Source organism: Xiphias gladius, unplaced genomic scaffold (assembly GCF_016859285.1).
Source record: "Xiphias gladius isolate SHS-SW01 ecotype Sanya breed wild unplaced genomic scaffold, ASM1685928v1 HiC_scaffold_1474, whole genome shotgun sequence".
Classification (NCBI taxonomy): domain Eukaryota; kingdom Metazoa; phylum Chordata; class Actinopteri; order Istiophoriformes; family Xiphiidae; genus Xiphias; species Xiphias gladius.
The window spans coordinates 85,951-101,606 of NW_024401804.1; the positions used below are offsets into that span (position 1 = coordinate 85,951).

Genomic DNA, 15,656 nt, shown 5'->3' on the forward strand with positions numbered 1-15,656 from the left:
GTCATCAGTCCACACTCAGACACATGAAGCCACTGAGTCAGACACACGGGGGAGTTTATACGTCAGGTATTTAGAGCCTGCGGAGCCAGATGTGCCACACATACAGCCAACAGCTGGAAAAGAAAAATTGTACTTCTATTTGTCTGTCCAGTCTCCTGCCTATTTTCTTACTCCTTTAGTTCCCGGATGAGATTCACGTACAATTTCCGGACAATGAAAAATTCTTGGTTAGTGTTTTCTGAGTTTAAAAAGCTTGGGAAAACAAACAATAACAAGATGGAAAAGAGGTCTACCCTGACTTCCTTCTATTTCCCCAACTATATGTCCAACTTGACTGTAAGCAAATTTGATATTTCTGAAATGGGTTTGACCAATCAAAAGTGCCCTTTAATCTGATCTGAGTGAACTCTACCAGTGATCAGTCTCTCCTTTGTTACATTCCTTCTGTTGCTTTCGCTGAGGCCTCTGAAGTCCGTCTTCACTTATGTTTTCCCACCAAACGGTTAGTTCACAGATGGCCCCTTCTCACAGACGAGGCTTCATTAGTCCACAGGGAAGTCTTTGTCTTTGCTTCTCTGCAGGAGGCTTTTTAAGGGAAGCTCAGACCCGAAATCAGAAACTCTTTCATGACCAAAAGCCAGTAAATGTGCAGGAATTAGTGACACAAGTACCATGATTACGAGACAAAATGAAACATCAGGTACAAAAACACAGAGCCTTTTCACATTTTATACAAAAAGATGCAATATCATACTCTTCACAAAAGAAAGCAAGAGACAACTGCTAAAAAAAAACATGAAGATTTGAATTGTGTAAAACAGTATAATGAAACAATTCACAGCAGAAGGTCAAGTATAACATTTAATCCCTGCCCAGCCAGAAAAAGCTGTGGACAGGTGCAGAGTTGGGCGATAAATAGAGTTCATCATTATGAGAGACTCCATTCACGTTACAGTTATTTGATCCATTCTCAGTGTAAAAGAAATCGATCGGTGCAGCTTTGATGCAGTCTAACCATTATCGAGCCGGGCAGGTCTTCATCACCATCACCTGAGTCAGGACTCAGCAGGCAGCAGCCTACTCTGACTCTGTCTGCAACAGAAGACGTCAACACTTTGCTGTGATAAACTGCAGATGGCGGGATTTCCAAAAGTTGCCTCCCAACTGCCGTTTAATCCCTGTGGACTTTTCCGTTGACAAACTCTCACCCACTGATGGGAGGGGGATACAGGAAATTGAGCAATGGACAGGCAGTGCCTCAGATTTCACTGGTGGACTGCTACGTAAAGGCATATGTTATTCTTTAATATTCTCCGCCTATCACTCGAAGTCAAAACTGATGTCGAGGGAAAACTTATTAAATCACTACATGCTGCAGTGTCCAACTTATTGGCTTGAGTCGGCAAACAGTCAGGCCCCACCCTGTCAAACTGACACGCCAGCGTGGTCGGCGGTGAACCAGCAGCCCAGGCCAGAAAAGCATCGGAGAGTCAATGAAGTGTGTGATTCTTGGGTGAACGTCCCCGATAATTAGGTCTCATTTTCTGCATCTTATCTTTTTTGTTGTAGAGATGCCTTGGAATAGGTCCAGTTTGGATGTTTGACATCTTTGCGCTAAAGATTACTTTCAAGATACAGTAATCGGTCGCTGTTTTAATTCAAATTAGAAAGAAGAAAAGCAGCATTTGTTTGACAAAACTTGAAACATTTTTGAAGACGAGTTTTTGAGAAGGATGGATTTTTACTGCTGTTGTTGATGTTTGATGAAAGCAGTGTCGAAAACCGCTGTGCAATTTGTTACTGCGCGGAAATGCCATTTTACCCACTGCACATTATGATCCGCTCGTTGCATGACATCCACGCTAGATGGAGGTGCATGGAGTTGCAGTGGAAGCGGAGCTACTAGAAACGAAACGTGCAGCCCAAAGATCGGACAGCAACAAAATGCAAGCAGTCGCATTCCATGTTTTTTGTTATTTTCCAGGCATCTGTCTCACGGTTGCTGCAGGAAACGACTGAAGCTGTGTGAAATCTTTGAGAAGTCCACCTTGGGAGCCTATACACACACACTGCAAAAGTCAAAATCCAAACACAAACCCTAGTGTAAGGTTGAAGGTTGGTTGTAAATAGGCTGTAGTTTTCTTATCCAACAGGCTTTGTGTCGGTTGCGGTGGACTCTGATGGTGACATGTTTTCACAGAGGGGAGAATAGTATCAATAGGTCCAACAATATAAAAAAAGAACAAACTCCTTAAACCACTCCTGCAGCAGGTTCTGCTGCTTTTTTTTAATCCATATATATGCTCACTCTGTTCCAAATAATCATATTTTTACCAAAATATGTCTAAAGATACCGAGTTTGTCTCACCCCTCACTCATAACCCGAAGGCCTCTGTGCTTGGTAAAACTTGGAACTTTTTACAGCCACCTTTCAAACCAACAGGAAATGAATGTGTGATTCTTAATTTTGGATTTTAATTGCTGCCTCAATTTAAATAATACTTCATCTTAATTGGACACAGACATAACTGTTGTAAACTAGTTTTTAAAAAAGGTATTTTTTTCAAATTCACTGTGCTTTCCTCTAAACAGTGATGGATAATGACCAACTTAATCAATGAAATGTAAATGGATTTTAGTCTTTACTGCTTGTTATGTAATCAGTATGAAGAGATATGTAAAACCAGGACTTTTTAATGAAACCTTTTTTTTAAATGAGCTCTTTAAAATTGCCTGAGGGGAGCAAAACAAATTGTGCTGGTGTTTGTATCAGCCTCTTGTTTTCTCATTTCTGAAAATCCTAACTGCTTTGCCACGAGGCATCAGTGAGGCATGAAGCCTGTCGCTTTTTGATTAGTCTTATTTACATGATGGAACCTCAGTTCCAACCAGAATTACCCCCCTCTTCACTTAAAGCACTCACCCACGCGATGCGAAAGGCTCCAGTCCTCTGGTCAATTCAAGCAAAATGGATAATTCCAAATTATTCAAATTGTCTAAAGTGTCTTTTATAACAAACGTTCAGGATACAAAAATCTAAGATAATAGATTTTATTGCTGCATTTCCTCGAACCACAACAACTTCATAGCCCTGATAACACTTCACTCATTTTATGCTATTTAACAGTGCATTGTATTACATTAATTTGGTGGACACGTTGGTCCAAAGCGACTTACTAAAACAGGCCGTTCACCTCCATAGTAACAGCAGCTAGCTGTCAACGAAAATAAGCAACCTTTTATTGATTTTCATTTTCTCTTCTTCCCTTTAAACTAATTTGATTTAATTTTATACCTTCACATATGCCCAGCCCATAACCCAGTCCAATGCTTCCCGTTGTGCCTGTGGAGGATTTTTTGTAATAAATGTGTGTATGTTGATTTTCCCTCATTAAAGGCCACACACATTGTCCTAATATTCTCGCATTAAAAAAAGATTTTCGCCAGGCAGACTACTTCAATACGTAGAAAAATACATAGTGCATACCTACACACATACACGCCCATACACACATTTAAAGTTACCACACAGAACGCAAATCATGTCAAGGATCATTGCCGTGTAGGCAAGGGAGTAAAAGTAGATAACTTTTAAAAGAGTACACAGATCCGGATGTTCTTATTTTCACAGGGAGATTATTCCAGAGTCCTGGCACCGCTAATGAGAAGGCCCCGTCGCCATGGAGTTTGCGTCAAGTCCGTGGGCTCCGCCACGCTTTAACGCAGCCGTCCCATTCAGATGAATGAGGGGGGCTGCCTTAGTACTCGTAGGGTTATCAGATTTCAGACCGAGGCCTCAGGCAACTGGCGGCGAATTGAAAGCAGCAAAATGGCAGCAGCTAAAAAAGACACTGTGATTTACACTTGGAATTGGCCTCTTAGACGTGCTGGAGACAAAGACTGAAAACCACCATTTGAAATGTGACATAGCTGCCACAGTTCCAGTGTGCATCTCTAACCTGTGGCCATTTTGTTTTTGTTTTGTTTTGTTTTTTTTGTTTGTTTTTTTTTGGTTCAAGTTTTTTTCCTTCATGTTAAAGGCGGTAATTAGTTGCTGAGTGAGACAGCTCACATTAAAATATCAATTAAAAACAAATTGCAGTTAAAAATTACTCTTTATTTTGAATTATTTGAAAAAAGGCTGAGCATTGAAGCTTTGTCCTTTGTTTCGAATACGTGTAGTTTTGCAGCAGGTAAATCTTTGCACATATGTGATTCACATATTGTTTTATTACCGAATGAAACCAAACTAAATCCATTTGGGGGCCCCCGCACAACGCCCACACTCGAGTCGTGACCAGAGTTTCCCCTCAGCACCTCATAAACACAAGCCAGTAATTAGTCGCCCCTGTATGGATGTCTAATGCCTGGATTCCCTCCTCTTCTGGAGTAACACAATAATATATCTGGGATGCTGAGAGGAAACCACTCTCCTGCGCGCCAGCTGCCGGCATACCTCCTTCCGTCTGAGCCATTACCCCCAGGAGAGGTTAGGTACAAAGTGAGAGGAAATTATCAGGTAGAGCGGCAGCGCTTTTGTCACCGATGCCAAACTGTACATGGGCAATTTGTTTTAGTGGACAATGATAGGGTAGTGAGAAATGCTACTCAAGCGCAGCTGGCGGTGCAGAGAGAGAGAGGCCGCCTCTCCAGAGGACACGCTACACTTGTTTGGAGGGAGGAATATATAGTATGGACAAAAGGGGGTAGCTCTCTAATGGTTTTTATCCTTGTCACAATCGCTTCCAGTTCACGGCCATTCAAGGATGTGACGGTATTTTTACTCTGAGTCACTGGGATCGTTCTTCATGTCATTGCACCGTTGTTGCCACCGCAGACCTTGAATAAAGCCTGTCCGTCTGTTTTTGTCTCTAAATTGTTGAGAGGTAAAAAGTCTCACAATTAGCAGCCACAGTGGTTCTGATTTGAAGTAGCTGTGGACTGATGAGGGGTTTTTTTTTTTTTTTTTTTCAGACTATTTGCCAAGACAAAGGCCACACTAATTTCTCTTAAGCAGCTGTAAAGCTGAATAATTAGTCTAATACCGAAAATGAGTGTAGTAAGGCTGCAGTTGTTCAGTTAAGGACCGGAACCCCGTATTTTCAACCCTGGAAAGAGGTTTGTCCTCCAGAGCAGAAGTTCCCAACTTTTTTTGTTTCTGTTTGCAACTCAAGTATTGCGTCATCGACACTACTGGAGATGTTCAAAATGTGTTAATCAGAACTGATTTTAAACTGGATGTTATTTAACGCTATTAATGGTATAAAAATAGATATTGTTACCATCGTTCTTTCATTCAAGACATAGGGATCCTAGAATTGTGAATGCTCGGTCAACTTTGCTTTCTTATTATTACCTCCTCGGGTGACAGAAGCTGGATATTTCAACCCCTTCTCTGCTCGCTCGCTCACTAGTTTTCATGCAATCTCAATTGCAGCATTTGGTTTGGTATTAAACTCAGCTGGCTCTAAGGTTGGTGCAAGACGTGTCCCGTGCAGTCAGCCAATTGCAGTTGGTAGTTTGTTGCTTATTGTGACAATAAACATACTAAAGATCAGCGTCACAACAATTTATATTCTTTTTTGTGCGTCAATTTTCCTACTGAACACAAATATGTAATTATACATTTTTTTAACCAAGTCATCATTTCTATTTTTTAAGTTAGCCAGGTTTCTCCAAAGTCTTTTTTCTGTCTGGAGCGGGTTTTCACTGCTTTCTTGGGTTGGCACTCTCTGTTGTTGACCAGTGGTAATGCCCAACAAAACACTTTGTATTCTGCCATTCTGATGCTTTTTCCCTCCTTCCTTTAAATATATCTCTTGGTGTTTATAATATCACATGTTCCTGGCTTTGCTTCATAAGGTTGCACAACGTGTAGCTGTATGACGTGAACACTCAAATCATGACAAACCTCAACCAGTAATCTTGTCCTATCTCTGCTCTAAGGCCCTGAGACAAACGAAGATTAATGAATGTTTCCTCGTTCTTCCTGTCCTCTCCCTAGTTTGTGAAGTTTGCCAACATTGAGGAGGACACGCCGTCCTACCATCGCCGTTACGACTTCTTTGTGTCTCAGTTCAGCGCCATGTGCCACTCAACTCACGAGGATCCTGAGACAAGAACCAGGTAAGACACAGATGCTTCCCACAGAGACATGTCTTTTGATCTATTTTAAACAAACTGTATTCAAACTACTTAAAAAACACGGACTGAATACTCTATTCCAAATAGTTTTACACCCTTCAAGATGGCATTTTAATCTCCTAATTGATCGAATTTTGGTAATTTTTAAAGCAAAATAACTTAAAAAAATGTTTAGGCTGGTTTTTGACACTGAAACAGCACTCTTCGCAGTAACTAAGTTGGTATTTCCGGAACGGATTAAACTCCTTTGGCTTCTCCATACATGTGTCAGCTCCTCTATTTTTCATGTTCTAGGTAGTTTATCATATTTTCCTGATGGCATTCCATGTGAGGTCCCTCAGGGTTCAGTTTTGGGCCCCGTGGTGTTTTAAGTACATGTGCTAACACTAGAAAAAATGTAATCACTGTTACGTAGATAACATTCAAATATATTTTCCATTAAAATCCAGTACCTGAGCTGAGCTGACCACACTGATTGCGTGTCATCAAGACTTTAAATGGTAGATGGCACATAACTTTTTGTAACTTAATGAAAACTGAGGTATTAATATTTACACCTCCATCTTCCAAGGGCATCATAGTTCAGAATCTGGATCTAGCTTCCTTTAGAAATGTATCTATAAGTAGACACATTCCGCCCTCACCTGGCCTACAGAAAGTGGCTTCTTGCGCCAAAATCCTCCTCACTTGACTACTGGAAATCATTATATTTTACAAACTCCCACACAGGTATTTCGTACATCCAGTTAGTGCAGAATGCCAGAGTAAAAAATTAATTCTTAACCTTGGAACCAGTAGTTTGACGAAAACCTTTAATTCAAGGGCTACTAACTAGCTTTTTCCTGCTGTAAAGACTCCAGAAAACCTTGGACCTTGAGTTACTTTTGGGTTGGTCCTAGACTGCTGTTTGGACGTCATTTTACCCCAGTCTTTGCCTCCATACACTGACTCCCTGTTTGTTTTAAAGATCATTTGTATTGAGCCACTTTCCTTGGATCTTCTGCCTGATGGAAAAACATTGTATGGTGTCAGAAACAGGTGATCTTTGATCAGATTTTGCATGCCAGCATTTCAAGAATCCCCACAGTTCAAAACAGGATGATATATTGATTACTGATTAAATCCAGTGAAAGGATGCATCATTCAAGTGTAATAATTATATAAGCAGACTGTTCCCTTTCCCTTATTGTACAGATTCTTTCATTATCTTTATTTTAAAAATAAAACTAGTCAACAATATGGCTGTAAAAGTGTCTACGACAAAATAAAGAATTGCTCCCTGGATCCATTGTTAGTTGTTCACAGCCATGTGGAAACAGCCGATTGATAACTGGCACTGCAGATAGATTCTCTGATTAGTTCTCTTCATGTGGTGAAATTGAGTTGGAGAAATCAGCTGCTTCAGTTAAACCTGTCTTTTGGATAGAATGAAAACCCGCACACACATTACTTGCATTGATTTTCGATTATAAAAACTGATAGTGTGGCTGTAGTCTGCTTCCACTATTCCACTTTCAGAAACAGCCCCATCTTTTAATGCAGGGATTGATCCCACCAACAGCACATCCAGCAGGGAGAGGGCCTTTAATACAATCCCCACCAGCGCAGGTCTCATCCCACTTGATTCCAGTGAATACAGAATTAAATATATCTCCTCCTGATCCATATTTCATGGCCTTCCCCTCCCACTGCGACCACATGGATCACTAACACCACTGCAGGAGAGCCTCGCTGCGCTCTGAGATATCAGCATTTGAAAGACATGATGGTGAAATGAGGTGTTAGAGAATAGCTGGGCTTAAATGATGTGAAAACTTGACGTGATTTACATCGGGGATCCTGATGACTTTACAGGCCTACGTGCTTGTGATGTCTCCCTCGCAGCCCGGTGTCCCTATTAACAGTAACCTCACTCAGTTCTCAGAGAATACAACTTGAAACTTTGATTTGTTCCGTTGGGATACTTGGGACGTTTTCTGCTGCAAAATGATAAAAATAGAAAATAAAGACGCGGCCTGTGTAAGAGTGGCACACTTTGGGTTGCATCCGTCTTTCACTTGGACCTGATTTTCTGAGATTGTTCAAAAACGGATTCAGGGTAGGTTATTGCGTAAATCAAGCAAAGGTGAAAGGGAGATTTTCCCTTTATTACTTTATTTTAACATAGGTCTTATTTTCATAGTTTTGGCATAAAAAGATAACAGCTTGAGATCGGCGATTGCAGCGGCACCACCGAAAGACGAATAACATCGCAAGGAACGTGACCAGTCATATGATCAGACAGGTTGTAAACCAGCTGTTTCGTCCGTTACCAGAACAGCTGTGTCATTACAGAATCTGAAAAGATTGATCCTCAATCTAGTAGCCGGCGAAGGGTATACTCCGTGTAATAACTTGTAGTTTTAATAGCTGTCGGTAATGAATACACATAGGGCCAGCGCCGATCTCAGACTTCAGAGTAATGGGTAGCGTACTGCAGTCTTTGTAGACAAGGGTAGAATCCATAAGAAAGCAAAACCACAAAAACATTCAAAACCTTCCAGGAAACTCCATATGTCTCTTGAATAAGAGAACAAGGTAGAGCCTGGGAATAGGGATGTAAACGAATACGATATTCGGACAACGTGCTCTGAACAGATAGGAACAGCAGCCAGAGGTTGCTCAATTGACACAACTGGCCATAAACACCACTCTGAAAAGTAGTAGACAGAATATTAGAAACGTTTCTTAGCATAACACGCAACAATTCAACATAACTAGAAATTACAGCCTCCCCAGTGGTCATAAAGATGAATCAACACCACTCTGGAAAAAAAAAAAAAAAAAGATTGTAGCCTTCATGAAAGGAGGATTTGCTGTAGGGCGGTCACTGCATTAGTTTTGCCTAAGTGGATGTGAAAACCTATAACTGTTAGCTCGGTAATTAATCGTCCAACCAGTTTCATACATTCTTCAGGCAGTTTATGCCTAAGGAAAGTAGAAAGGACGCTGTCCCAGCTAGCGTCCCGTGTGGGATCCCCCTGGGTTCAATATTAGTCAGGCCATGTCCAATGAGTGACCGAGCCACAAAGTTATTTGGTAGTAGTAATAGTAATGGATTAATAATTGAGTAACTGAGCATATGAATATTGAAAAGCTCTTCAGTAAAATAATTGAATAAATGAATCCAAAATAACAACAACAAGAAGAAGATGGGCTCATTTGTACAAAATACCATCATCCTCTACAGGCTGAATCATTCACCATGCAAGTGAGGCAATTTATAATCAGCTGTTTTATTTCTAAAAAGAGAAAAAGGAGTCTGTTTGGGGAGGCAGATTGTTCCGGAGTCACAGAAACACTCTCTGCCTACTGGCTGGATTGTTAAGAAGGTAAAAATAGCTCGACAGCAGCGGTGGCAGCGGCGAGTCTCAGGCGAGGCGGTGACACCGCGCGGCACTTTACAAGACGCCTGCTCCCACGGAGACGCCCACACTCTGCCTCCAGCACGGATCAGCAGCATATTAAAACAGTACCCGAAGACTTCTCTCTCTCATTCATTGTGAAAATAGTTTTCCTCCTCCGCTATTACTGCAGTTATTTGCGAAAATGTCGGCGCAGCAGCTGAGACCTGCCTGGTCTGTCGAGGTCTTTGAGCATAATTGTGCAAAGAAATGCACAATTATTTCGATCTCTTCACGTATGAGTCTGTGTGCGTGCGTGCTGGTGGGTGGCACGGTGAGAGCCAGGGGATGCTGGGTTTATTTTCGAGTTGACGCGGTTCCTCGCGGCCGCCACGTTGTAAACAGCATGACTTCTCACTTGGCTTTTTTTCCCTCCCGTATTTCATTATTCGTTTCCCTGCCATCTCGCCGTAGGTGGAGACGAATTCCCTGATAGAATTTCTCTGGCGGTTATTGGATTAGGCCCTGAGGCGAGGTCACCCGCCCTGTTTTTCATATTATTGCTTATACAATTGTCTGCGTCGGAAACAGAGAAGAAAGACAGAAATAGCAAAATGACCAAAAAAAAAAAAAAAAAAAAAAAGTCAGGTTCGCTGGGCTCTGATTTGCCTGGAGAACAATCCTGCTCTGCAGACTCTGTTGAGATGTTTCTGTCTGGCAGATTGGAGAGACTGGAGGGTGTGTGTGTGTGTGTGTGTGTGTGTGTGTGTGTGTGCGTGTGTGTGGTCTCAGTACGTGTTAGTGCTGGAAATTATATTAAAACAAAGTGTTGTTACGTTGAGTTGTTTTCCTCCCACATCAGATAAGAGCTGGAGGTCGAAGTTCGGGGAGACTCAGAGCGAGTCAACCCCACAGCTTTACATGATGAGAAACACTCGAATCCCAACGAGTCCTGACGACGATAAACACGGCACTTGGGAAAAGCCCGATTTTCATTCGCTGCACTGTCAAACCAAGTTTCTGGTTATTTTTTTACTAACGCACTACCGGCATAGCGACAACTTTTGGATGGACGGCCTAGAGATTTGGTACAGATTCCCATGGTCCCTACGGGATGAGTCCTAATGGCTTCGGTGATCCCCTGACTTTTCATTGACACGATAATTCTCCAACTAAAGACTGAATATCTGCTTCAGTTGAGCTTTGGGATTAATGCTAACATAGCACGCTAACATTGTCATGGGAATATCCTCACTGTACAAGTTAACATGGCAACTTGATTACCTGTACGTGCTAGTCATGTAGTCAAGTGCGGCAGCATGCTAACATTGCCATATAAACAATAATATGATGCCATGCGCACATGATAACACGCTAAGATGCTAAATGCTAAATTACATTAATACTTTGTGCAGTGACTATGGTAAAATGCTAAACATGAACATTTTACCATGCTCACTGTATACAGTGATATGCTAACATGTCAGACATCAAGCTATGCTAATGCTAGTTAACGAGGATGCAGCATACTAACGTTAGCGTAGGAACATGATCACATGCAACATGAAAAGTAGCAAGTTGCCGTGTTCACTGTACACATGCTAATAGACAAAATGCTAAACGTTACATTACATTAACATGTTAACATGCTAAAATTTACTGCAGCATGCTAAGTTAAGCAGTTTAAAAGGATTATTAAATGCTAAAGTCTGTTTTACTTGCCACACCATTCTGGTTTTTATGGCTACAGTATGTTAGCGTCTTCAAGCCTAAAGATCAAAATAAATGTGTTGTCAGTGTCTTCCAGAAAACTCTTCTGATCTGAGACACGTCTATGACCGAGGTCCCGTTTAGTTTAGACAATGAAAACTTTTTGGTCGTGGTTAAAAGGAACCAACGGGAACACAGGAGGAGGAGGAGGGACACAAATCCTACTCGCAGGTGTCAGGCACTTTGGACGCACGTCAGGACTAAACATTCCACCTACCGAATACTTTTCAGAGACGGTGCAACATGCAGCATTTGAACAAATTACCGCTGCTGCTGTTTTTCCGATCAGGACCTTGTGTTTTCTCCTTGTATTATGAATGAATGAATGAACGAATTGAATTTTTAGTACTGTGTTGGGCATACAACTGTACCCAACCTACAGGAACTAACAAGGCACCAGAATTTCATATAAGCCAGAACCAGAGTGATGCATATACTGTTTCAAACTATTTTTAAAAAAAGTCAAAAAAAAAAGAAAAGCAGAATCAGATTTTCACTGTCTACAACAAAATTCACAAATCACTAACCAAAACATTCAGCATATATTGTCTGTCAGTGTTCTTGTACTTCCATCCCAAACCCGTTTTAGATTTTGTTTGGATTGGGGATATTTTGGAGCTCCTTTCCCGGATATCAACGAGTCTGTGTGTCCTTGACAGGATCCGTGTGGCAGGGATTAAAGGTCTGCAGGGCGTGGTGAGGAAGACGGTGAACGACGAGCTGCAGGCCATCATCTGGGAGCCCCAGCACATGGACAAACTGATCCCGTCCATGCTGTTCAACATGCAGGACAGTGACGACCTGGACAGGTACTGCACACGCACAGTACACACATATATACACAAATACTAACGCACACAGAGTTCAGTTTAGAGCAGCTGTGACCAAAGTCCCTCTGTGATTTGTTTCTACTGTGACTTATTATTCTGCACAACAAATTTGGAAGTTGGGAACCATCCGAGTCTCTGGAGGTGACCTTATTAGTGGACCAAACCTCAACGTGCGATATCTCCCGTTCAGTCAATTGTACATGCAGTGCTGGCGCCGTCAGAAAAGCCAACTCCTCTTTGATTTGTTCTTAAGTGGCATGTACCGGTGATTTAAGAGGGTTTGTGGCATTCACCAATTTTTCATATTTGGATTTTTTTTCCTTGGGTACGAATGACCGGACACGTCACGAGAAAAAACCACTTGTTTTATGCCTTAATCTGAATGAACTGGCAACGAAATTAACCAAAGTAAAATACATAACTAGGACAAACTTAATGCCATGAACATGACGGCTGCCTATTCACTGAGGGGTTTTATTTTGGATTTTTTTTTTGGCACATCATCGCCCAGCTGCCTCAGGTCTCTGTCCAGTGTCATCCTCTGTTAAAACGCCTGACAGTGTAACATCGCCCGCTGCGGACAACGATAGGACGCCGTCTAATCTCTGTGACTGTCCCGTCCCCGTGACTGCCTCTCATCACGGACCACTGTGCTGCAGAAAGATGTTACTTAGCCTCTAAATTACTTGGCTTACGGCACTGCTCCGATGACACATCAGCGGCTGCTAATTGGTTCGTGCCCTCTGATACCACCGTAGACACGGCTAAATGTGTTTGCTCTTTTCTTAGCGTTTGGTGGATCCCACTTGGAACGCTGCGATGGTCACAGGAGAAAGTGAGGGAGGTTTAGGATAAGAATACGGACATGTTCTCGTCTGAGGCCCAATGATTCAGGCTTCAGTTGTGTCTCAACACGAGCCAAAGCCAAAAGCTTAACATCTTCCTCTTTTTAAAGTTTCGATATTTTTTACCATTTCAGTTTCCTTTCAAATGGTTTCTGTCCTCTGACTTTGTGTTTTAATGTTTAAGGCTGAATGTCTTTTCATGCATAATCTAAAAACCTTTGAATTGCTTTTATATATAAATGTCGTACATGGATAAACTTAACCTGCCTTGGGGGAAAAAACATCTACAATCAGCAAAGCGATGATTGAAACCAGTGACATCTAAGAATAAGTGAACAACTCTACAGGTTTTACAGGTGATAATACTTGATGCTATGGACACAATGTGTTTGGTGCTGAAACAGTGTTGAGGTTAGATTCCCAGACCTATAGAAAACAAATCCCAAGTAGAGCAGCAGGATTTTCCAGCAAATTGGGCATCTTCTCGCTCTGTCTCCATTTTCTCCCATAATGCCCTCTCTCTCTTTTCCCTTTTCACACCTCGTTCCATTTCTTCTTCCTCGTATACTGAGCGTGTATGTGTTTGTGTTGGGAGGTTAATCCACCGGGACTCTCTTCCTCCGCACGGTAACAGATCTCGCATCCCTCTGGTGTCGCTCTGCTCTGGGCCCCTCGGGCTGACTTTAAGCCTCCTCATCCAGTTCCAGTTTCAGATTCAGCGTCACCGAGTCCTTTAAACCTCCCGGTGACAGTAAACACTCCAGAAACCCCTGCACACAAAGACACTGCATGGAACATGCCTCTTAGTCTTGTCTAGATTAGAGATGAGCTGTCGCAGTTTTCAAACTCTTTGCTTTTTGATTTGTTTTGTTTGTTTTTTGTTTTGGGGGGGGTTAACTATGTTATGTTACATTGTTTTGCCTCCTGTTGCATTCAGGGCAAATGCCTCGGATCATACAAAGTGTGACTAGGAAATGGAGGAAAAAAAGGCCAACGAGTTGTTGATTATATACCAAAGTCCCTCATAATTATAAAATATTTAAAGAAATATTGGGTTAAACTTAAAGATTTCCCGATAAGCCGAATGCTCTTGGGGGGACACATAGAGAAGAATTAGAGGGATCGGACCTGAAGCATCCACCGTTTGAGATTTGTTAAGTGAAAAATGTAAGAAAGAAAATGTGCAAGAACATCTGGAAACTGACAGAGCTATTTTTGATCCTGTATGCAGTATGAAACACTGAGAGGGAGATATGTATGAAAGAAAACAGTCTGCTCTACTGTACTTTCCTTGAGTTTCACCTGATCATAGCTCATTTTTTCTCTGTAGCTTTTATTTCCCCCCAAACATTTCTCTTATCATATCTGAGATGAATTCTGGGGTCGGTGGAGGATTTCTCTCTCCTACAGTCCGCTGTCTCCGCATTGCTCCTCCTCCTCCTCCTCCTCCTCCTCCTCCGCCTCCCCCTCGCCGTCACTTCTCGCGACGTGGAGGTTTAGGAACCGAGGCTACTCAGACACTCCGGGTCCAGGAGGTGTTCAGGGTGTTCAAATCAAGTGAGCACAAACTCTGACATTATGACGCCGGTTAAATCACATTAAGACGGTTTGAGAAGCCGTTGGAGAAAGATGAAGATCATTTTTATTCTCATTATGAAATGAAATGGGGGGGGGGCAGTTTCTGACAGAGCAGCTGTTGAGTTCTATTTTACTTGACTTATTTCTCTCCTTATGTCGGTGCTCCCCTATGGGTGTGAATTTGTGTCACCGGCTGGCGGCAGTGTATTGTGATTGCTGCAGTAGTGTATCTGTGTGGGCGGGCAGTAGAAAATACTCCGTGATATCATGTCACTTGACAAGGCGGCTTGAGGCAGACCGCTGCATCGGTTTGAACCAGATGGACGAGTTCAAGGAGGTTTCATATGACCAGACTGAGTTCTGACTGGCTTGCTAGCTTCTGCCTGCTGGTCAGAATATAAGCTGAGCAGCACGATGGGTCCCACCAAACCCTGGACGTTGAAAAGGGAGAGATTCAACCATTATTGACGTAATGTAGGTTTGTTAAAAAAGGGGAAAATCGTCCAAATGTTCGTGCGAGACACAGTGTGAAGTTCTCCGGCCTGTAGCGTGCGAAGGAAGTTGACATGACGTCTAAGCGCCGGCTGTCGGTTGCTGGCCGCCGCCGATGGAAACATCCACTCAGAGGCTCAAGACTAAGACGCTGTTTCCGCAAATGCGTCCGAAAACTGCTTCGTCCCGTTCCGAAAAACATATGAAACAATAGCTGTAGTGTCAATATAGTTTTAAAAAGTTGCAAAGTGAGGAGGAGGATTTGTCTTGAAGAATTAAACTTGAAATCTGCTAAGTGGAAAAGCATCTGACACGGTGTTGGTAATTAATATCGACATGAGGCAGGCACAGAAAGCGACATTAACAGATGTTAAGGGACCTTTCTTTAACTTGTTAATCTCCTGACTTTAACTGTTCCCACTGAAACATCCAGCCTGCAGTTTTTGTATTTTTTTTTGTTGTTGGACAAACTGTTGCTTCTTTTTTTGACCTTTTACCGCTTTAACATTTGCTGCCTGCGGTGCGACAAGAGTCAGGATCCAAAGTAAATCCCGCTGTTGGATCTGCTGTAAGTCGCCCTGAATTGGAGCGCCGGCTGAAGGACTGTAGACCTT

The 15,656-nt window shown here is 42.2% G+C and overlaps 1 protein-coding gene across 4 annotated transcripts in view; it reads left to right on the top strand.

The window, feature by feature from the left end:
* Window positions 1-15,656, top strand: part of efr3a (EFR3 homolog A (S. cerevisiae)) — a 123,895-nt gene that overhangs the window by 52,784 nt on the left and 55,455 nt on the right. For all 4 annotated transcript variants that reach the window (XM_040123063.1, XM_040123064.1, XM_040123062.1 and 1 more), the window contains 2 exons: window positions 6,005-6,126; window positions 11,957-12,106. In XM_040123063.1, coding sequence (XP_039978997.1) covers window positions 6,005-6,126; window positions 11,957-12,106 — 272 coding nt within the window. The remainder of the gene's footprint in view (window positions 1-6,004; window positions 6,127-11,956; window positions 12,107-15,656) is intronic.